This window comes from Macaca thibetana, chromosome 10 (genome assembly GCF_024542745.1).
Source record: "Macaca thibetana thibetana isolate TM-01 chromosome 10, ASM2454274v1, whole genome shotgun sequence".
NCBI classification, from domain to species: Eukaryota; Metazoa; Chordata; class Mammalia; order Primates; family Cercopithecidae; genus Macaca; species Macaca thibetana.
In genome coordinates this window covers 19,353,324-19,376,542 of record NC_065587.1, presented here as the reverse complement: position 1 = coordinate 19,376,542, position 23,219 = coordinate 19,353,324, and the positions used below count along the sequence as shown (strand labels likewise).

The 23,219-nt window shown below is 45.8% G+C and overlaps 1 protein-coding gene across 10 annotated transcripts in view; it reads right to left on the bottom strand.

The window, feature by feature from the left end:
• The window catches only part of EIF4ENIF1 (eukaryotic translation initiation factor 4E nuclear import factor 1), a 64,251-nt gene that overhangs the window by 39,485 nt on the left and 1,547 nt on the right, over window positions 1-23,219 (bottom strand). For 4 of the 10 annotated variants that reach the window (XM_050806684.1, XM_050806685.1, XM_050806681.1 and 1 more), the window contains exons 2-3: window positions 16,096-16,218; window positions 646-719 (exon numbers count right to left, since the gene is read on the bottom strand). In XM_050806684.1, coding sequence (XP_050662641.1) covers window positions 646-719; window positions 16,096-16,191 — 170 coding nt within the window. In that variant the 5' untranslated portion in view covers window positions 16,192-16,218. Of the gene's footprint in view, window positions 1-645; window positions 720-16,095; window positions 16,219-16,707; window positions 16,771-16,864; window positions 17,038-17,168; window positions 17,358-17,379; window positions 18,515-23,219 lie in introns of those variants that run through there. The other 6 variants (XM_050806687.1, XM_050806690.1, XM_050806686.1 and 3 more) reach the window with 4 other exon arrangements.

Sequence of the window (23,219 nt, the reverse complement as noted above, 5' to 3'; positions counted from 1 at the left end):
TGGGAATGCAAAAAAAAAACTAAGAGCCCCCTTGAGCAGCATACCTAAGGCAGGTACCCTCAAAGTACAGTGCAAAAAACCACTGGTAAAGAGAGAAGACCCTGGTGAGGACTCCTGGTTGTTCTTTTTATTTTTTTAAGACGGAGTCTCGCACTGTCACCCAGGCTGGAGTGCAGTGGTGCGATCTCAGCTCACTGTAAGCTCCGCCTCCCAGGTTCATGCCATTCTCCTGCCTCAGCCTCCCAAGTAGCTGGGACTACAGGCGCCTGCCACCACGCCCGGCTAATTTTTTGTATTTTTAGTAGAAACAGGGTTTCACTGTGTTAGCCAGGATGGTCTTGATCTCCTGACATTGTGCTTTGCCCGCCTCGGCCTCCCAAAGTGCTGGGATTACAGGCGTGAGCCACCGCGCCCGGTTGGGTTCAAGTCTTAAATTCTGCTTTCTGACTATGTGACTCTGACCAGATCATTTTTTAATTTAAGTTTCATGCCTACGTCGTTGAAACCCATCTTATTACCTCTTGAAAATCCTCTTTCATAATTCTACCAGAAAACTTCAAAACAATACAATTCTTAATTTACCAAGTTTGGTATAACAAAAAGTTATTGACTAGAAGTAGTTAAGGACTAGAATGACACACATACCTGTCATATTTTTCAGAAAGGCACGAAGGCCTCTGTTTAGAATGGGGGAGTTCTTTTATATCCAAGAGTTCTTCCTAAAAAGAGAAATCAAATAGTCATTTTGAATTACATTTCTTAGGCCACACACTTTAAACTTCTTTCTGTTCTGAATAATTCTAAGTGTCTATCTTAAACACTTCACACAATTCTTATTTATATCTTGCCTTATTTCAGAAAGGACTGGAGTACATCAAGGTTCTTACAAGCTCAAGCAGAATAATCTAGTAACTTAAAAGTGATCAGTTTCTGGCTAAAACATTCTCTCATAATTCCTATTCAATAACATTGTTATAGTCCATAACACTGAATGCTCAGCAAGGCAAGGAAACTTTAGTCTTAGATAAAATCTCTGCCTAATCTTACCAATTTTCAATGCATTAGATGCCAATTTACAAGGGGATAATGTTTTTTTTTTTTTTTTTTTTTTTTTTGAGATGGAGTCTCACTCTGTAGCCCAGGATGAAGTGCAGTGGCACAATCTTGGCCCACTGCAACCTCCGCCTCCTGGGTTCAAGCAATTCTCTCGCCTCAGCCTCCCAAGTGGCTGGGATTACAGGCACCTTCCACCATGCCCGGCTAATTTTTGTGTTTTTAGTAGCGACAGGGTTTCACCATGTTAGCCAGGCTGGTCTCAAACCCCTGACCTCAGGTGATCTGCCCGCCTCAGCCTCCCAAAGTGCTGGGATTACAAGTGTGAGCAACCAGGCCCGGCAGGCAATAGTTTTTTTTAAATGTAATGTTGCAAGACTAAAAAAACACAAAAAACATCCATATACTGTGTACCTGGATTTACCTATTAACATTTCTCCCTATTTATCATTTACTTTTTATTTTTTTGCAGAATTTAAAAAAATTGATACAGATCTTTATATATATTTATGGGGTACATGTGATAATGCTGTTACATGTATAAACTGTTTAATGATCTAGTCAGGATATCTGGGGTGTCCATTACCTCAAGTATTTATCCTTCCTATGTTTTGGAGACATTTAAAGTCCTCTCTTCTAGCTATTTTGAAATATACAATACACTTGTTAACCATAGCCACTCTATTCTATCAAACATTAGAACTTATTCCTTCTTCAACTGTATGTTTGTACCCATATAATCAACCTCTTTGTATTCTGCCATCCCACCCACATACCTTTCCCAGACTCTGGTATCTATCATTCTATTCTCTACCTCCATGAAGTCAAGTTTTTTGGCTTCCACATATGAGCGAGTTTGGTTTTTTTTTTTACTAACTTGAGAGTAAATTGCCTAAGTCATGATACCTTATTCCTAAATACTTCAGTGCCTATTTCCTAAGAATGACGATATTCTTTTACAGCCTGTTATCCAGCTCCATGAGAGAATTTGGCCCTACAGAAAATGACTGAGTGACTATTTTCTCCTCTCAAGGATGTACTTAGCCGGTATCCGATGCACAGGAGAGAGGCTAATCCCTCACATATAACAGATGCTTCAGGGCATAAGGACTTACTTCTGCAGACTCAAGTTGAGAAGAACTGCCAGTTTTTTTAATAACTACAGTTATCGATAATAATATTTTCTAATCTACCTTCCCAATTCCAGTTTTGTAAACTGACCCAATAATATCCTTTATATTGATCTTCCCCCTCCAACACAGGATCCAGTCTAGAATCAGATATTTGATTGTTGTATCTCTCTTTGGTCTCCCTTAATCTAGAACATTTCTACAACTTTTGTCTCTTATGATATTGACATTTCTAGAGAATATAGTCCCTTTCTGTGAAAGAACATTATTCATTTTGAGTTGGTCTGATGTTTTCTCATGATTAGACTGAGACTAAATATCCATGGGGCAGATTACTAACTGAAGAGGTGTTGTGCCCTTCTTAGACCATCACTTCTGGATGCCCATGATGTTCATCTGTCCTTTATCCGTGGTGCTAATTTTGATCATTTGGTCAAAGTTTTCCCTAGTTTCTCTACTATTTAGTTACTACTTTCCCATTTGCATTTAGCATGCAATTTGGAAGATTTAAAATCATCCAAATATCTTGGTCTCCAGTTTTCCCCTTAAGTTAGCATCCATTAATGATTCTTGACCAAACCACTCTTCATTTTGCCACTCTAGCCCTCTCTCCATATTTACCAGCCAGCATTTGGCATCATACTGTAAAGGCAAGTCCTTCTTTCTCCCGTTTATATACCTATGTATTATTGGTATGGACTCACAGACTCCTAGTTTTTTTTTTTCTTTTTTTTTTTTGAGACAGAGTCTTGCTCTGTCACCCAGGCTAGAGTGCACTGGCGTGATCTTGGCTCACTGCAACCCTCGCCTCTTGCGTTGAAGAAATTCTTCCACCTCAGCTTCCTGAGTAGCTAAGACTACAGACATTCGCCACCATGCCTGGCTAATGTTTTTTGTATTTTTAGTAGAGACAGAGTTTCACCACGTTGGCCAGACTGCTCTGGAACTCCTAACCTCAAATGATCGCCTGTCTCGGCCTCCCAGAGTGTTGGGATTACAGGTGTGAGCCACGGTGCCCGGCCGACTCCTGGTTTTTCTGTTGGTCTAAAACTCATTAATATCCTGAATTAGGTGGTGCTCAAACTGTCCCAGATTTTGCCAGTGGGTGCCTTTTCAAACTGGCCCATGTGTCTTTTTCAACATGCCATCTTTTTTTTTTTTTTAAAGACTGCCATACGTTCTGGCTTATCTTGTATTCATCCTGTACCAGCCCTAGAATCAGCTATTTCTGAGAAATCCTAGTTTCTTTAAGTGGGGAATTGCATAAAACACCAAGGTCTTGGAACCGGGTATCCTCATTTGCTTGAAGGCCCTTTCAGTAGAGCTAGGAAATATATGCACTTACGTATACACACATATATATACACACATGCACACTAACACACATATCTACCCATACACACACGCACACTAACACACATATCTACCCATATATACACACATGCACACTAACACACATATATACCCATATACACAGCAAATTACTGCCTCCTTTTGGCATACTTTGAAATATTTTTTATAATAAAGTTAAAAAAAAAAAAGCAATTCCGAAACTTTCAGCACCAGTAAAATGCTGCAACTGCCTTGTAAAAAAGCACATACCACTATGCCATGACTTTGACAACACTCCCATCCCAGGCCTTGCAATAGGAGAATGTGCACTGACTGCTTCTCAGATCACTGATTCCACATCTTGGGGTGAGGATGGAGGGACAGATTTGCTCACTCAGCCCACAAGAATCACTGGGTATAGCATACCATGAATTCTCTCAGTGTTTACAGAAAACTGAAGCATCTAAATGTTTTCTTCAGGACAAGAAAATGCCTTAGGACTAGATGATATTTTAGTTTTAAGACCAGGATATCAATCAGGCATTTGCATTTATTTAGGATTTATTTATGAATTACCTGTCTTATAAGTGGATAGAAATACGAATAAAACTTTGGAAGACTGAGATAGAGTTCCAAATATAAGGAAATATCTGGAGGCTGTTCAAAATTCTGAAAAAAATTGTCAAAGAACTGACATACAACCTATAAATCACCAGTAAAGACAGGAGTTAGCTGGGTGCAGTGGCTCACACCTGTACTCCCAGAACTTTGGGAGGCTGAAGTGGGAGGATTGCTTGAGTCCAGGAGTTCAAGATCAGCCTGGGCAATATAAGGGGACCCCATCTCTACAAAACAAATTTTAAAATTCATTGAGTGGGCCGGGCACGGTGGCTCACACCTGTAATCCCAGCACTATAGGAGGCTGAGGCAGGTGGATCACTGGAGGCCAGGAGTTTGAGACCAGCCTGGCCAACATGGTGAAACCCCATCTCTACTAAAAATATAAAACTTAGCCAGGTGTGGTAGCGGGTGCCTGTAATCCCAGCTACTTTTAGGGAGGCTGAGGTTGCAGTGAGCTGAGATCGCACCACTGCACTCCAGCCTGGGTGACAGAGCAAGACTCCATCTCAAAAAAAAAAAAAAAAAAAAAAATTCATCAAGTGTGGTCCCTGCTACTCAGGAGGCTGAGGTGGGAGGGTCACTTGAGCTCAAGGCTATAGTGATCCACCACTGCTCTCCATCCTGGGTGAGAGAGACCCTGTCTCAGAAAAAGAAAAAAACAAAAAAACACTATGGGAGAGTCCAGAGACATCTGCAGAGCAAACATGGTTTCAGATCTATAGGGTTAGCAAAACTTTGGGGCTGGGGTGAGGGGTGCAGGGAGGATGGAGCAATAGTAGTTATGAAGGTATCAGATATTACTACAATACAGAAATCCTAAGGACAAAAGGGCTTAAAATTTTTCTAGTAGAAACAGGAAGGACCTTGCAATATAGTAAATACTTACACATAATGCTACAGGAAAAACCACTGCAAAGCAATTTTTTACTCTTAGAAGTAACTAAAGATTATCACATATTCCCTTACTACCCCATGCAGATACTAAACTAAGAACCCTAATGTGCTTGTATTAACTCAAAGACAATCTTTCACACTTAAATGTGTAAATTCTTAATGTACAGAAGTTTCTAAGTGGTGTTTTGTTTGAAACCTTTACCTCCAAAGGTAACAGGGATCCCAATAGGTGTTCTCAATTACTACTACAGTTGTTTGCTGAACTCTATAATGATTTTACTTATTTATTTAGGAGTCACCTGGGAAAGGTTAACACTTTAACACAACCACAAAACATCCAGAAAAGCCTAATTTTGGTCCTATTGATGGGGAATCAAAAAATACTTTACCAGAAGTAACAGTCTTAAAAAAAGGAAAATAGGAGCCTAAAGAGAGAGAACAACTAAATGTAATATGGTATCCTAGATGGAATCCTGGAACAGAAAAACCGTATTAGCTTAAAAATAAGAAACTGTGGGCCGGGCGCGGTGGCTCACGCCTGTAATCCCAGCACTTTGGGAGGCCGAGGCGGGCGGATCAGGAGGTCAGGAGATCGAGACCATCCTGGCTAACACGGTGAAACCCCGTCTCTACTAAAAATACAAAAAATCAGCCAGGTGTGGTGGCGGGCGCCTGTAGTCCCAGCTACTCGGGAGGCTGAGGCAGGAGAATAGCGGGAACCCGGGAGGCGGAGCTTGCAGTGAGCCGAGATGGAGCCACTGCACTCCAGCCTGGGTGACAGAGCAAGACTCTGTCTCAAAACAAAACACAGTTTGCTCTCTTTATAACTGTCCACATAATATGTCCTGTGTGCCTAGTCCAGTGCTTCACATAGGCAGATGACTCTCGTCCCTGCCCCTTTAGGTCTTCCAGTCTGTCAAGTTTTTTTTTTGGAGATGGAGTCTCACTGTCACCCAGGCTGGAGTGCAGTGGCATGATCTCAGCTCACTGCAACCTCTGCCTCCCAGGTTCAAGCAATTCTCCTGCCTCAGCCTCCCGAGTAGCTGGGATTACAGGCATGCACCACCATGCCTGGCTAATTTTGTATTTTTAGTAGAGACAGGGTTTCTCCATGTTGGTCAGGCTGGTCTCGAACTCCTGACCTCAGGTGACTCGCCCACCTCGGCCTCCCACAGTGGTGGGATTACAGGCATGAGCCACTGTGCCCAGCTAATTTGTTCTTGTATTTTAGCAGAGATGCGGTTTCATCATGTTGGCCAGGCTGCCTGAGCTCAGGTAATCTGCTTGCCTTGGCCTCCCAAAGTGTTAGGATTATGGGCGTGAGCCACCATGCCTGGCCAAGAGAAGAGTTCTTAAATTTGCCATCTCATCAAGAGCCCTTAACATTATTCGTGGAAATACCCCTTTGGGATATTTTCAAAGAAAGCATTCAAACGTGGCTAAAGACAGAATACTTGGAAAGTGCCTACTCTAACTAGGAGTGCTCCCTTCTTATGAGTATTTCAAGAAAGGATGTGGTATTACCCTTTTGGAGAGGTTTTTTTTTTTTAATCTATCCTTTTGGAGATTTTTTTTTTTTTTTTTTGAGACAGGGTCTCACTCTCAGGCTGGAGTGCAGTGGCACGAACATAGTTCACTGCAGCCTCAAACTCCTGGGCTCAAGTGATCTTTCTTGCCTCAGCCTCCCAAGCAGCTAAGACTACAGGTGCATGCCACCAGTTAATTTTAAAAAATTTTTGTAGAGATGAGGTCTTGCTGTGTTGCCCAGGCTGGTCTGAACTCTTAGGCTCAAGTGATCATCTTGCCTCAGCCTCCCAAAGTGCTGGGATTACAAGTGTGAGCCACTGTCCCTAGCCTGGAAAGTGTTAACCCATAGGAACCTACTGATCACGAATGAATTCATTAAGATTACCATACGGAGAATACAAGAGTTAATACCTGAGACTTCACTTTTTGCACAGGTTACTAAATCCTGACTAGGCAAGAACAAGCTGCTAACTGCCCAAAAATCACACACCCAAGGAAGCATAAACATATTTTCTTAGTTGCAGCAGCCTTCCTTAAAGAAAATGTGACGGTCAAGCCTCCCAAAACCTATTGGGGAATTGCTATTATGAACACCCATTTTTGGTGATCAGTATTAAAGTGGAAAGCAAATGAATCTCAACAAAAGCCCAAAAGAACAATGGTTAAAATCCTTATCCATTTCTTTCTGCAGAAATCCTATGCAGAAGCAACTATGCATTCTGATGGACATTCTGACATTATGTAGAATTTCATGTAAGTCACATTTATGGAAGCGGGATTAAAAGGGAAATATTCCTGGCTGGGCATGGTGGCTCACACCTGTAATCCCAGTACTTTTGGAGGGTGAGGCAGGCGGATCACTTGAGGTCAGGAGTTTGAGACCAGCCTAACATGGAGAAATCCCATCTATACTAAAATTACAAAAAATTAGCTGGGTATGGAGGCGTGCGCCTGTAATCCCAGCTACTCGGGAGGCTGAGGCAGGAGAATCACTTGAACTCAGGAGGCGGAGGCTGCAGTGAGCCGAGATTGCACCATTGCACTCCAGCCCAGGCAACAAGAATGAAACTCCCTCTCAAAACAAAACAAAATAAAACTAAAACAAATGGAACAGGCAGAGGCCGGGTGCAATGGCTCACATCTGTAATCCCAGCACTTTGGGAGACCAAGGTGGGCAGATCACTTGAGGTCAGGAGTTTGAGACCAGCCTGGCCAACATGGCGAAATCCTGTCTCTACTAAAATTAAAAAAAAATTAGCTGGGCATGGTGGCACATGCCTGTAATCCCAACTACTCAGGAGGCTGAGGCAGGAGAATCACTTGAACCTGGGAGGTGGAGGTTGCAGTGAGTCAAGATCGTGCTACTGCACTCCATCCTGGGCGACAGAGCAAGACTCTGTCTCAACAACAACCAAAAAGGAACAGGTAGTAAAAAGCAGTCAGAAGCTATTCTCTACGGTCTTACCAGCCAGCCCGTTCTAAGAACTTCCAGTTAGATAGGTTTTCTGGACAGCCGACACACTAAGATTGAATATTTTTTTTTTCGAGACAGAGTCTCACTCTGTTGACCACGCTGGAGTGCAATGATGCAATCATAGCTCACTGCAGCCTCAACTTCCCAAGCTCAAGTGATCCTCCCACCTTAGCCTCTTGAGTATCTGGGACCACAGGTGCACACCACCACCCCTGGCTTTTTTTTTTTTTTTTTTTTTTTAAAGAGATGGGGTCTCACTATGTTGTCTAGTCTGGTAGTGAACTCCTGGGCTCAATTCGTCCTCCCACCTTGTCCTCCCAATGACTTTTCATACCACAATTTTACCTTCTCCAACATAAATAGGTATCCTTATATTAGCTTAAGAAGTTTGTAACTAAATTTGTCACAGAAATGTCACCTGTTAGAGTTACTACTCAGTTTATGAAAGATACATTTAAAGTTATCAAACAAGATTTTTATACAGGAAAAATGACCACCTGATTCCTGTTTCAACCTAGGATTTAAATCACAGTTACTCTTTTCTCTGCAGATTGGCTTCAAGTCTTCTGATTATATCCAAGAAGGCTAGGATTACTCAAGTCAGTCACATCAACTGCTTGTCCATTTTCCTGATTGTTTTAAAGGAAAGACAAACATGGCTGTCCTGACTGCTATGACCAATTGGCCTACCACACGAATTAGGGTGGCCTCCTTTACAGATCCCTGGAGACACTAATGACTACAATAATGCCATTTTGTAACTAGTCAAGGTTATGAAGAGTCCACATGGGGCCAGATGCAGTGGCTCACACCTGTGATTCCAGCACTTTAGGAGGCTGAGGCAGGAGGACTGCTGAGGTCAGGAGTTGGAGACCAGCCTGGGCAATGTAATGAGATCCTATCTCTACAAAGAAATGAAAAAACAAGCCATGTGTGGTGACACACACCTGTAGTCCTAGCTACTCAGGAGGCTGAGGTGGAAGGATCACTTGAATGCAGAGTTCAAGGCTGCAGTGAGTTAACTGTACCACTGCACTCCAGCCTGGATAACACAGTGAGAGCCTGTCTCCAAAAAAAAAAAAAAAAAAAAAAATTCCACATGAAGTTAAACTAAGATAATTCAACATTCACTTTTACCTTTAACACGCATGTTTAACACTCATCAGTATCAAGCGAATGTTCTGAGTGTCTCTGCTTTTATTCCCTGTCCAACTGGCAGGTGACAGTCATTTAATAAGGAATCAGTGGCAAAATACAGGAGCAAAAGAAGAACAGCATAACGTATGTATCCTCTATAAGATTAGTCTATTTGGCCGGGTGCAGTAGCTTACGCCTGTAATCCCAGCACTTTGGTAGGCAGCAGCAGGTGGATCACTTGAGGTCAGGAGTTTGAGACCAACCTTACCAATATGGTGAAACCCCGTTTCTACTAAAAATACAAAAATTAGCTGGCCATCGTGGCACATGCCTGTAATCCCAGCTACTCAGGAGGCTGAGGCAGGAGAATTGCTTGAACCTGGGAGGCAGAGGTTGTAGTGAGCCAAGATCACAACACTGCACTCCAGCCTGGGTGACAAGAGTGAGACTCAGTCTCAAAAAAAAAAAAAAAAAAAAAAGAGTCTGTTCACTTGAAGAAAAAATCATGGATCTGAGGCTGGGCGTGGTGGCTGAGGCCTGTAATGACAGCACTTTAGGAGGCACTTTAGGAGGCCAAGGTGGGTGGCTCATGAGGTCAGGAGATCGAGACCATCCTGGCCAACATGGTGAAACCCATGTGTACTAAAATGCAAAAAAATTAGCTGGGCGTGGTGGCGCACGCCTGTAGTCTGCGGCTACTCAGGAGGCTGAGGTAGGGGAATTGCTTGAACCCGGGAGGCAGAGGTTGCAATGAGCCGACATCGGGCCACTGCACTCCAGCCTGGCGACAGAGCAAGACTCCATCTCAAAACAAAAAACAGAAAAAAAAGCCACATGGATTTGAATAGCGGAATGGCCTAAAACATTTCTATTTTGTATTTCAAGCAGAAGACGGCATTGCTAACAGAATAGCAGGTATTATATTCCTTAATAACTGGTGAACAAGTGCCTCTGGTGAAGAGAAAGTTGAATTAGCAGCACTGCCAGGTGATTTTTTTTTTTTTTTTTTGAGACAGGGTCTCTCTTTGTTGCCCAGGCTGTAGTGCAATGACCTGATGATGGCTCACAGCAGCCTCAAACGATTCTCTCACCTCAGTCCCCTGTCCCTCACCTCTGAGTAGCTGAGACTAGAGGCAACATGCCACCATACCCAGCTAATTTTTAAATTTTTTTTGTAGTGACAGGGTCTTGTCATCCTGCCCAGGCTGGTCTTGAACTCCTGGGCTCAAGCAATCCTCCCATCTCAGTCTCCTTAACTGCTGGGATTACAAGTGTGAGCCACTACACTCAGTCAGGAGGCGATCATTTCTTTTATTCTTTTTTTGAGACGGAGTCTCGCTCTGTCGCCCAGGCTGGAGTGCAGTGGCGCAATCTCGGCTCACTGCAAGCTCCGCCTCCTGGGTTTACGCCATTCTCTTGCCTCAGCCTCCCGAGTAGTTGGGACTACAGGCGACCGCCACCTCGCCCGGCTAGTTTTTTTGTATTTTTTAGTAGAGATAGGGTTTCACCGTGTTAGCCAGGATGGTCTCGATCTCCTGACCTCGTGATCCACCCGTCTCGGCCTCCCAAAGTGCTGGGATTACAGGCTTGAGCCACCGCGCCCGGCCTAGGAGGCGATCATTTCTTAAGCCAATGGTTCTCAAACTTGAACCAGAGTCAGAATCCCCTGAAGAGCTTGTTAAATGCAGAAGGTTAAGCTCTACTCCCCAAGTTTCTCCTTTAATACCACTGGGAAGAGGCCTGAGATTTGTATTTCTAACAAGTTACCAGATGATGCTAATGCTAGTTCAGGGACCACACTTTGAGAACCATTGTCTAAACCACTTTTAAACCACAACTTTCAGGTGAGACCCCACTCTATAACCTCCAAAAGTCCTTCAACAGGATCCAATCACTTTAAAAATGCATACTTAGATACCACCAAGATATAGCTTTTGGTCTTAGGAATCTGCCCTAAAAAACAGACCAGCATTTACAACTTAGGGGCTCCAGACCCTCAGGGTAACAGGTGCATATGATAAACCCACTTATAACCATCCCACACTGAGGTTTAGGAGTAGGCCTGAAAGCACCCAATGTGACTCTAACTTGAGTTCCTAAGATATTCTTGGAATCACAATGAACATCATCTGAACCCCAAATAACAACTACGCATCCTCTGAGTTACTTGACACCACCAACACCATTTATCAAGTTCTCTAAGGAAGACTAAAGCCTTGATACTCAAAGTATAGTCAGTGGACCAGCAACATGTGCACCACTTGGGAGTGGGTTAAAAAGCAGAATCTTCAGGACCACCCCTCCTTACCACTCAGAATTCCTTCCCCAAGGCCTAAACATGATTCCCCAGGCATATTAACATTTGAGAAACAAGCTGAACTAAAGATGTCTTAGCACAAAAGGAAACTCTGGTACATTATCCTGAAAAGCACCTGACCAAAACATCTGTACTTCTTCTACTCATGGGGGAGAAACAAAAACTCTTTGAGTTCTGAACAACAAACTACTAACATTATCGCAGAAAGCAACTGAACACTAAACTAAGAAGGATCAAAGGTTAAGGGGCCAATGTCTTTCTTTGACCCTGTAAGTAAACATACACACCTACAAGTTTCCACAGAATACACCACCTATTAAAAAAAAAAAGTCACCGGCCAGCTCACACCTGTAATCCTAGCACTTCAGGAAGCCAAGGTGGGCAGATCACCTGAGGTCGGGAGTTCGAGACCAACCTGACCAACGTGGAGAAACTCTATCTCTACTAAAAATACAAAAATTAGCTAGGCGTGGTGGCACATGCCTGTAATCCCAGCTACTCAGCAGGGTGAGGCAAGAGAATAGGTTGAACCTGGGGGACGGAGGTTGCCGTGAGCCAGGATCACGCCATTGCACTCCAGCCTGGGCAACAAGAGCGAAACTCCACCTCAAAATCACCAATGAGAACAGTTTCCCTTTACTGCTTCCAGATCTAGCCCATGAACTTGAAGTGGCAGAAACATCATTAGTCTATTTATTCCAATAGTTTGATCTCAGTATATAGAAAAGGAAGAAGGATGGTTTGAGTATTATTCCAGTTGTGGAACTAACATATTTATTATAGTGCTAGTAACATATAATCATTTCAAGCTCTCTTTAAAGGGAGAAGACTTCGTTATCCCCAAGTCCCGCATAAAATTACTAGAGTGTTGAAAAACATGAAAGTACTACCCTAACACCGCCTAAACACTATCCTAAAATTGTCATTAACTAAATCCTCTTAAGAGTAGAAAGTAAACCTATTTCCAATTAATTTGGTAGAAAAGACTTAAATCTAAGCTCCACTGTCATTAAGCTAAAAAATGCTTTTAACCAGTTCTCCAAGGCACATTTATCTAAGTATGACAGAATTCTGAGGTTGGACTGTCAAAAATGGACAATACTGAGGTTCTTAATCTTTACTGCAAAGAAACATAAGTCCTACCCTAAGAAAGAGAAATTATCTTCCTAAAAATGACTTAAGCATAAAGATAGAAACATACACAAAGATGAAATATACTTTTTTTTTTTTTTGAGACGGAGTCTCGCTCTGTCGCCCAGGCTAGAGTGCAGTGGCGGATCTCGGCTCACTGCGAGCTTCGCCTCCTAAGTTCACGCCATTCTCCTGCCTCAGCCTCCTGAGTAGCTGGGACCACAGGCGCCCACTACTGCGCCCGGCTAATTTTTTGTATTTTTAGTAGATACGGGGTTTCACTGTGGTCTCGATCTCCTGACCTTGTGATCCGCCCGCCTCGGCCTCCCAAAGTGCTAGGATTACAGGCATGAGCCACCGCGCCTGGCCGAAATATACATGTTAACCTCTGATCAGTGTGTGAAAGTGATTCAAAAGCCTCTCTGCCTGGACTCTACCAGTAGACAACCGGTTAGAACTTTAGTTCAAAAAGTACTGGAAAGGCTGGGTGCGGTGGCTCACACCTATGATCCCAGCACCATGGGAGGCTGAGGCAGGTGGATCACCTGAGGTCAGGAGTTCCAGACCAGAATGACCAACATGGAGAAACCTCGTCTCTACTAAAAATGCAAAATTAGCCGGGCATGGTGGTACATGCCTGTAATCCCAGCCACTCGGGAGGCTGAGGCAGGAGAATCGCTTGAACCTGCGAGGTGGAGGTTGCAGTGAGCCGAGATCGCACCATTGCACTCCAGCCTGAGCAGCAGGAGCGAAATTTCATCTCAATAGTAATAATAATAATAGGGCCGGGCGCGGTGGCTCAAGCCTGTAATCCCAGCACTTTGGGAGGCCGAGACGGGCGGATCACGAGTTCAGGAGATCGAGACCATCCTGGCTAACACCGTGAAACCCCGTCTCTACTAAAATACAAATAATAATAATAATAATAATAATAATAATAATGATGATGATGTACTGGAAGGGGCCGGGCTCGGTGGCTCACACCTATAATCACAGCACTTTGGGAGGCCGAGGTGGGTGATCACCTGAGCTCAGGAGTTTGACACCAGAAACACAGTGAAACCGTCCCTACTAAAAATAAAAAATAAAAAAAATAGGCCAGGCACAGTGGCTCACACCTGTAATTCCAGCATTTTGTGGGGCTGAGGCAGTTGGATCACCTGAGATCAGGAGTTCAAGACCAGCCCAGCCAACCTGGCAAAAACCCATCTCCACTAAAAATACAAAAATTAGCTGGGCGTGGTGGCGCATGCCTGTAATCCCAGCTACTTGGGAGGCTGAGGCAGCAGAATCACTTGAACCCCAGAGGTGGAGGCTGCAGTAAGCTGAGATAGCACAACTGCACTCCAGCCTGGGCGACAAGAATGAAACTCTGTCTCAAAAATAAATAAATAAATAAAAATACAAAAACAAAATTAGCTGGGTGTGGCAGCGTGCGCCTATAGTCCCAGCTACTTGGGAGGCTGAGGCAGGAGAATCACTTGAACCAGGGAGGCAGAGGTTGCAGTGAGCCAAGATCACGCCACTACATTCCAGTCTGGGCGACAGAGCAAGACTACGGCTCAAAAAAAACAAAACAAAACAAAACAAAAAGTACTGGAAGGGGGCTGGGCACAGTGGCTCACACCTGTAATCCCAGCACTTTGGGAGGCTGGTGCAGGTGAATCACTTGAGGTCAGGATTTTGAGATGAGCCTGGCCAACATGGCGAGATCCCGTCTCTACTAAAACTACAAAAATTAGCTGGGCATGGTGGCGCATGCCTGTAGTCCCAGCTACTCGGGAGGGTGAGGCAGGAGAATCGCTTGAACCCAGGAGGGGGAGGTTGTGGTGATCCGAGATTGTGCCACTGCACTCCAGCCTGGGCAACAAGAGCAAAACTCCGTCTCAAAAAATAAAAACAAAAATAAAAAAATAAGTACTGGAAGATTTCCATTTCACTTCATTTGATGGCTTTTCTCCATTCAGAATTCACCTGTCACCATTTCAGGAAATGAATCTAAGTTGTGAAACACTACTCTAAACACTCTCAGGTTTGAGAGAAATATATTTGGGAAGACATATTTGGGAAGACCAAATCTGAATGTGGAAAAAGTTTTCTATCAGCTCACATGCTGTCATGCCAAAACAGACCATCCTAAGACAGCAATCAACCAAGAACGCTTTACACCTGAAAACATTTCTCTTACAGCAGTTTTCTTCAGTGCTGAAAATGAATATTAAGCTGACAGCATTTGATACTTTATCAAGTAGGTAAGAGTAGTGCACCAGTACATAAACAAGGGCTGGCTTTAAAGCATTAACCAGTCAGTATTCCAGGAAGCCAGGGACAATTAGCCATGTTAGAGCCATGACTGAGGCCTGGCACAGTGGCTCACCCCTGTAATCCCAACACTTTGGGAGGCCACGGTGGGCGGATTGCTTGAGCCCAGGAGTTTGCCTGGGCAACATGGCGAATTCCCATCTCTATAAAAAATACAAAAACTAGCCGAGCGTAGTGGTGTACGCCTGTGGTCCCAGCTACTCAGGAGACTGAGACGGGAGGATGGCTTGAGCCCAGGAGGTCCAGGCTGCAGTGAGCCATGATTGCACCACTGCACTCCAGCCTGGGCGAGAGAATGAGGCCCTGTCGCGTGCAAAATAAATAAATAAATAAATAAAATTTAAAAAAATTTTAAAAAGTCCATACTAAGGATATATGGATGTGGGCCCAATTAGGATATAACCGTTCTTGTCGTCAGTGTCCCAACTGCTTCAACACTGTTAAGCAAGTTTTATGGGAAGCAGTCTGATACATTTTAGGGACCGAGAAATGAATTTACAATTCGAGTCCTGTCAACCTCTTCAGAAACATTCAGTAGCCAACAAGACATGTACTGAAGCAAGATCCTTAATAAATATGACTTCCTCTCTCTCCCAAAAGCAGTCATCTGGACAAGCAGTTTAAACATCTCCAGTTTTCAGCTAGGGGAAATATGACTGAAGCCTTACTTTTTTGAGTCCATATCCAATTTGTAATAGAAAGTAAAAAAATAGGATTGAAAAATCCAGTTACCCCACCAAGCACACTCAACGGCATTCCTATGAGGAATCTGCCTCTTAAGGAAACATCAATACAGAGGACACTAATTTTGTGGCGCATCCTAGAGCTTTAATCCTCAGAGTACAGTATGTAAATCAATAACATACCAATTACATAGCTGTTACAGAACTTACAAAGTATACGGATCTGCAATTTAAAAAAAATCTAAGCCTACATTCCCTTCACCTAAAAACCTCTCAAAGCAAATTCCAGCTTAAACTCTGGGTATCTGCACTTGCAGAAAAATGTTCAAAGTAATGCTCTACTAAATTTAGTTAATATTTAGTCCATGTAGTGAGTCAGAGTGAGATTACCACTTAATAGGAATTAAATGGTTATACAATGTTACTAACTTCCCCACCTAAAAGAAACACTATTTCATTAGTGGCAAACCCTACTTTTGTATAGCGATGGGGGCATTTGGAGGCAGGTGGCTTCTTCAGGTCAAGGAAAGTATCTCCATTTTCTGTTTCACCCACACTTCTCCTATCCATGGCTCCTTGGTCTACAATGCTCTGCACCTGGAAGATAAATCGGCACAAAATTGTCACCGAGAACAGTAAGTTTTCAAAAATCTTGGCTGTTTCTTCAGAGGCTGAAACGTTTTAACCTCTTAAAACAGTTCGTGTTAAAAATAAGTCCCCACCCCAAAATTATGCTATAAATTAGAACTCGGAGATAGAATCGTTGGTACTCAGTTATCTCTCCTAGTATCCCAAGCATCAACATGGTAAAAAGCAGAAGGTGCCCAACTCAAGGTATATAACCTTTAAGCAGCTTTAATACAAAGAGAAACCAAGATTAGGAGCTGCCACCCAGGGGGATCTTTCAAGACTGGTGGGGAAGTTTCCCGGACTGGGGGCAGGCAGAAGACTGGTTGGGCTGGGAACCCGCGAAGTCTGTTGTAAAGTGCCTGTCACTTGCCAATGGACGGCGCCAGCTGCCCCTTGTTATCCGGGGATCAGGGACTGGGGACGGGGCCCGAGCGCCCCTCGCCCGGCCAGCCGCACCTGTGGCCATGTCAGGGGCGCCGATGGCAAGGAAAGAGCGAGCACCGGCTTCAGCTCCGAAACTTGGCTTCCCCGGGCCGCGACCCCAACCCGCAGCCCCTCACGCAGGCCCGGGCCCAGCGGCCTCCTTCGGAGGAAGGGCGGGGACGGTACTCACTGAGGGGCGGCCGGCCGCAGGGAGCAGGGAGGCCGAATCTCCCGGCCCGGGCGCTTCGAGCTGGAGCTGGCGCAGGCCCGCAGCCGTCCTCCCCGGCCCGGCGGCTCGGTCCCCCCCCCAGCCAGCCCGCCGGCTACCCGCCGGCCGCCTTGCGGGCCTCGCGCTCCTGCTCACCCTCTGCGGGCGCCCCGGCGCCCGCGCTCACGCACGCGACCCCGGGAGCAATGCGCCCGCGCCCCTTCTACACCCGCGAGCACCGGCGCGCGGTGCCCCGGACCCAGCCGCCACCGCCGCCGGCCCTTACTCGGTGCCTCCGCCGCTCGGCAGCCCTTTGCTTCGGCCGCCGCTCCCCTCCCAGCCGCCCGCGCCGGTCCCAGCGCCGCTCCCCGCAGCCTTCGCTCTTGCGCCCCCACCCCGACCCGCTCAGGCTGTCTCTCTTCAGCCGCCGTAACTGCAGCCCGGCCCTCCGCCCCTCCTCTTCGGCCCCCTCCCCCTTAATAACTCCCTCCACGCACCCGGGCCCCGGCGCCGCCTTCCCCGCCGCGCGCCCGGATGTGAGGTGGCTGCAGCGGTGCCGGGCGGAAAAGAAGCATCGCCGCACGCCCCCCAGACACCAGCCCCTGCGCGGGCCGGGCAGTGGGGAGGCGGTGGTGGCGAGGAGGAGGCTGCGGCGGGGACAGCAGAAGCCCGCTCCCGTGCGCGCAGGCGGTCGCCGCGGGCAGCCCCGAGGCCGCCGCCACCGCATTCCCACGCGCATTGCGGGGCAAAGCGGGTGGCACTTGGGACCCGAGACTCGCGGCACGACACTCTCCCGGGGAGGCGGCGGCGAGATGGGCCTGGGCTGCCGGCTAGCGCGGCGTGTGGCGCGACCACCCGTGTGTTTGCACGGTTCGCATCGGCAGAGAACCGTGGGGCTTCGGCAGTGGGGAATTTGAGATAGGAGATTGGGGTCCTCCGAGCCTTCCCGGTGCGGGTTCGAACTTCAGCTGTTGTGCGAGTGGCGTGATCTTGGGCAAAGCTGACTTCGCTAAGTTTCGGTCGTGTTTCTAAAATGGCCTCTCTGTAAATCTATGAGGCTTATGCGACAGTACTGGTTGCTGCATTAATAGACAAACTTGTCACGACTGGCTTTGATAGAGATAAAGGCGACTGACATTCATTGAAATGTTCTTTCCCTCCCGTTACCTGAATCTGTCCTTAGCCTGCACGGAAAGGGGAAGTGCGAGTGGAGTTGGGGAAATGAGACGGCGAATGTCAAGCGCTTACCACGTATTGCAGAGTCGGCTGACAGGGGGCCACAGAAATGCAAATATGTGAGCAGTGCGGGTAACTGCCGTCCTGGGGAGGAGGTCCTATGTGCAGGAATACCACAAGCACCCATTTCTGCCCTGTGGTACTCGCAGCGTTGGTGTGAAGGGATACATAGGCGCGAAGGAGAACGCAATTTTCCTCGTTAAAGGACAGCGACGTCTACATTTCTTCCAAGAGGCCTATGTTGTTGGAACTTCACTTTCTTCACTTGTGAAATTAGAGTGTTAAGCAGTGAGTGACCACTCACTCGGCTCCCTTGTGAATCTTGGCAACAGAAAACCTTTTTCTTTTCGTTTGTATTACTGAATAAAGTGTGTTTCTTACCAACTATTTTTTTGCAGGCAAGAGGCAGAGGGAAACACATGCCAGTCAGGCCCGAGTTTGCATTCTCATCTCTGCCACCTCCTACAGGCTATGGAGAGTTAGTCTTTCCATCTATCCTTAGTTTTACCTGTGAAATTGGGAAGATGATATAACCTGCTCATGGGGCAGTTAAGATTAAACAGAGTAAGGTGGGTAAAAAGCCTTATATAACCCATAAAGCTGCTGAGCCTTTTTAAACCTATACAGAGATACGTTGTAGGTGATAATACAGCAGGTGTTTTTATGATTTTAAAAATCAAGCTGTTTTTGGAATCCAAATTCTTCCTAAAGCTGTGGGAAACAGGTCTAATCCCCTTTAGTGTCTTAGAGACTCCCTGGAGTAGTGGAGAAGGCGCTTTCTTTGAAGCTGCTAAATCCTGACCCTGCCAATTAGTGTGAAACCTGAGCCAGGCATTTCACCACCTGGATCTCCCTTTCCTCATTTTTCAGAAAGGGATCGCAGTATACCTACTTTTCAGACTTGTAGAGGGAATTAAAGATAACATTAAAACCACTGCTCTGGTTATTTTATTTTAGGGGGAAATGGAGTCTTGCTCTGTCGTCCAGACTGGAAAGCAATAGCACAATCATAGCTCACTGCTCCAGCCTCAGCCTCCCAAGTAGCCGGAACTACAGGCTCCTGCCACTACACCCAGCTAATTTTTAACGATTTTTTGCAGAGAGGGGATCTTGCTGTGTTGCTCAGGCTAGTCTCAAATTCCTGGCCTCAAGCAATCCTCCTGCCTCAGCCTCCAAAAGCACTGGGATTACAGGCATGAGCCACCGGACCTGACCTTTCTTGAAAAAGAAAATACTAGAAATCCAGAAATTACGGGTTTCTGGTTACCTACTATTGTGTAACAAACCACCCCAGAATTCAGTGACTTAAAACAAATTATTTATATTTTGCTCTCAAATCTGCAAAATGGGCTGGTTCCCGCTGGGCCAGCTGGTTTCTGATCCATTCAGCACCAGTGGGGGCAGCCCAAAGGATGGGGCCTAGGGTCCCCTAAAAGCTTACATGTCTGGTGGTTGATGGTGGCTGTCACCTAAGACCTGGGACCACTAGAGCTGTCCCTCGAACACTTAGACATGGCCTCTCCCTGTGGCCTGAGCTTCCTTGAAACATGACGACTGGATTCTAAGGGCAAGTGTTCAGAGAATGAACAAGAAAGCCAGATGATAGTTGCTGTATTGCCTTTCCTAACCTAGCCTTGGAATCAGTTCTGCCACGTGCCACATTCTGTTCCTTAGAGTCAGCACGGCTACCCTGTATTCAAGGCAAAGGAACTTAGACTCCACCTCTATATGGGAGGAATGTCAAGGAATGTGTAGGCATGTTTTAAACTACCACAAGCCGTACATGAAATCAGTGCCCAGGGCATTGCAGCTGTCATGATTTGATAGCTGGAACTAATATCCTGAGCCCTCTGGTCTATCCTACTTAGGACCTACTTTTTTTCCACTAGGCTCCTTTAATGTCTTGTAGAACCTTGGCCTCAACTCATTTCTTACCTCTCAAAGTCTCACTTGTTACCTAGGAAAAAAGGTAATAATCTAAGGGAGGCTTCCATAAACTTCTTTCACCTGTGCCTGGCAAAAGCTAGATGCTTGCAAATTCTTGTTTTATTGTAGCTTTTGAATGTTACTCTCCTTGGCAGGATTATTTATTTATTTATTTATTTATTTATTTATTTATTTGAGAAGGAGTCTCGCTGCATTGCCCAGGCTGGAGTGCAATGGCATGATCTCGGCTCACTGCAACCTCTGCCTTCCGGGTTCAAGAGATTCTCCTACCTCAGCCTCCTGAGTAACTGGGATTACAGGCGCGTGCCACCACGCCCAGCTAAGTTTTGTATTTTAGTAGAGACAGAGTTTCACCATGTTGGTCAGGCTGGTCTCAAACTCCTGACCTCGTGATACACCTACCTCAGCCTCCCAAAGTGCTGGGATTACAGGCATGAGCCACCATGCCCGGCCTGATACTTTGTATTTTTATTTATTTATTTATTTTTTTAGAGGGAGTCTCGCTCTGTCATCCAGGCTGGAGTGCAGTGGCGCAATCTTGGCTCACAGAAAGCTCTGCGTCTGGGGCTCAGGCCATTCTCCTGCCTCAGCCTCCCAAGTAGCTGGGACTACAGGTGCCCGCCACCACGCCCGGCTAATTTTTCCGTATTTTTAGTAGAGCCAGGGTTTCACCGCGTTAGCCAGGATGGTCTCGATTTCCTGACTTCGTGATCTGCCTGCCTCGGTCTCCCAAAGTGCTGTGATTACAGGCGTGAGCCACCGCACCCGGTCTGTAATTTGTAATTTTTTGAGACCGAGTTTTGCTCTGTCCCCCAGGCTAGAGTGCAGTGGCACAATCTTGGCTCACTCAACCTCCGCCTCCCGAGTTCAAGGAATTCTCATGCCTCAGCCTCCCAAGAAGCTGGGACCACAGGCCTGTGCCACCACACCCAGCTAACTTTTGTATTTTTAGTAGAGATGGGGTTTCCCCATGTTGGCCAGGCTGGTCTTAACTCCTGACCTCATGTGATTCCCCCACCTCGGCCTCCCAAAGTGCTGGGATTACAGGTGTGAGCCATCGTGCCAGGCCAATAATTTGTAATTCTAAATGTCCCCTCCTGCAACTAATAACCAATTTTCAAATATCAGCTTGGGAAAGCTCTTTGAGAGGGAAATTATTTTAGTTCTTTACTAAGTGTGTGTAGATCTTGGTTTAGGTCCAAATTGTTGGCCCAAAGTTTGGCATAAGGGGTCTCAAAGGTTCAGCCAGTCAGGGAAATTAGTCCAAGAACAGCAGAGAAGCAAATGAAAATACTAGAAACTGACCGGGCATGGTGGCTCATGCCTATAATCCCAGCACTTTGGGAGGCTGAGGTGGGAGGATCACTTGAGATCAGGAATTCTATACCAGCCTGGCCAACATGACGAAACCCCGTCTCTACTAAAAATACAAAATTAGCTGGGCGTGGTGGCACATGCCTGTAATCCCAGCTACTTGGGAGGCTGAAACAGGAGAATCGATTGAACCCGGGAGGTGGAGGTTGCAGTGAGCCGAGATCGTGCCACTGCACTCCAGCCTGAGGGACAAAAGTGAAACTCTTGTCTCAAAAAAAAAAAAAAAAAAAAAAAAAAAAAGAAAAGAAGAAAATACTAGAAACCCAGAAATCATGAGAGCACCTGTGAGAGAGCTTAATGCCAGGCCATGACCTTTCAGCAGCCTCATCACAGCAGGCTGGATTGCACTTCTCTAAATGGGCTTTTTCCTATATTCAGTTTTTCTTGCTCCAAGGGTAACCCTTAGTTTTTCTGTTTGTTTCGAGACAGAGTCTTGTTCTGTCACCCAGGCTGGAGTGCAGTGGCGGGATCTTGGCTCACTGCAACCGTCCTCGCCAGGCTCAAGCGATTCTTCTGCCCCAACCTCCCGAGTAGCTGGGATTACAGGGTCGTGCCTCCACGCCTGGCTACTTTTTGTATTTTTAGTGGTAGAGATGGGGTTTCACCACGTCGGCCAGGCTGGTCTCAAACTCCTGACCTCAAGTGATCACCCACCTTGGCCTCTCAAAGTCCTGGGATTACAGGCGTGAGCCACCGCGTCTGGTCAAATTTTTTATATTTTGTAGAGATTGTGGGGGGGGGTGTCACTCTGTTGCGCAGGCTGGTCTTGAACTACTGGGCTCAGGCAATTCTCCTGGCTCAGCATTCCAAAATGCTCAGATTACAGGTGTGAGCCACCGTGCCCAGCCTCTAAGATGTCCTTGTCCTAGCTATTATTATATACTGTTATCTTCTAATCTTTCCTGACAAGACTAATTATTTTCATTGTAACTCAAAATGGAAATGCCTTTCATCCCTCCTAAATTTGTGAAAGCTGAGGATGGTAAATGCCTATGACAGGAAGAAAGCATTAGGAAATTAGCTCAAATCATCTAGAAAGAATGTTTATTGACTTATCCTAAATATGTAATTTATATAAATCTACATAATTATATAAGTACTTAGGCTAAATTACAGTGAATATGTTAGTTATACTGTTAATTACAACCTTGAAGCTTACTAACTTATTTTAAAACTACTTGGCCACATTAACTTCAGATGAAAGTTGTCCCTAAGACACTGGCATTGATGTCCGAGAAAGTAGAACTCCTTTTAAAATATGTTTGTTTTTGTTTTTTTGTTTTGAGACGGAGTCTCGCTGTGTCGCCCAGGCCGGAGTGCAGTGGCCAGATCTCAGCTCACTGCAAGCTCCGCCTCCCGGGTTCACGCCATTCTCCTGCCTCAGCCTCCCAAGTAGCTGGGACTACAGGCGCCCGCCACCTCGCCCAGCTAGTTTTTTGTACTTTTCAGTAGAGACGGGGTTTCACCGTATTAACCAGGATGGTCTCGATCTCCTGACCTCGTGATTCGCCGGTCTCGGCCTCCCAAAGTGCTGGGATTACAGGCTTGAGCCACCGCGCCCGGCCGTTTGTTTTTGAGACAGAGTTTTGCTTTTGTTGCCCAGGCTGGAGTACAATGGCACAATCGCAGCCCACTGCAACCTCTGCCTCCTGAGTTCAAGCGATTCTCCTGCCTAAGCCTCCCCAGTAGCTGGGACTACCACGGCCGGCTAATTTTTTTTTTTAATTTATTTTTAGTAGAGACAGGGTTTCACCATATTGGCCAAGCTGGTCTCGAACTC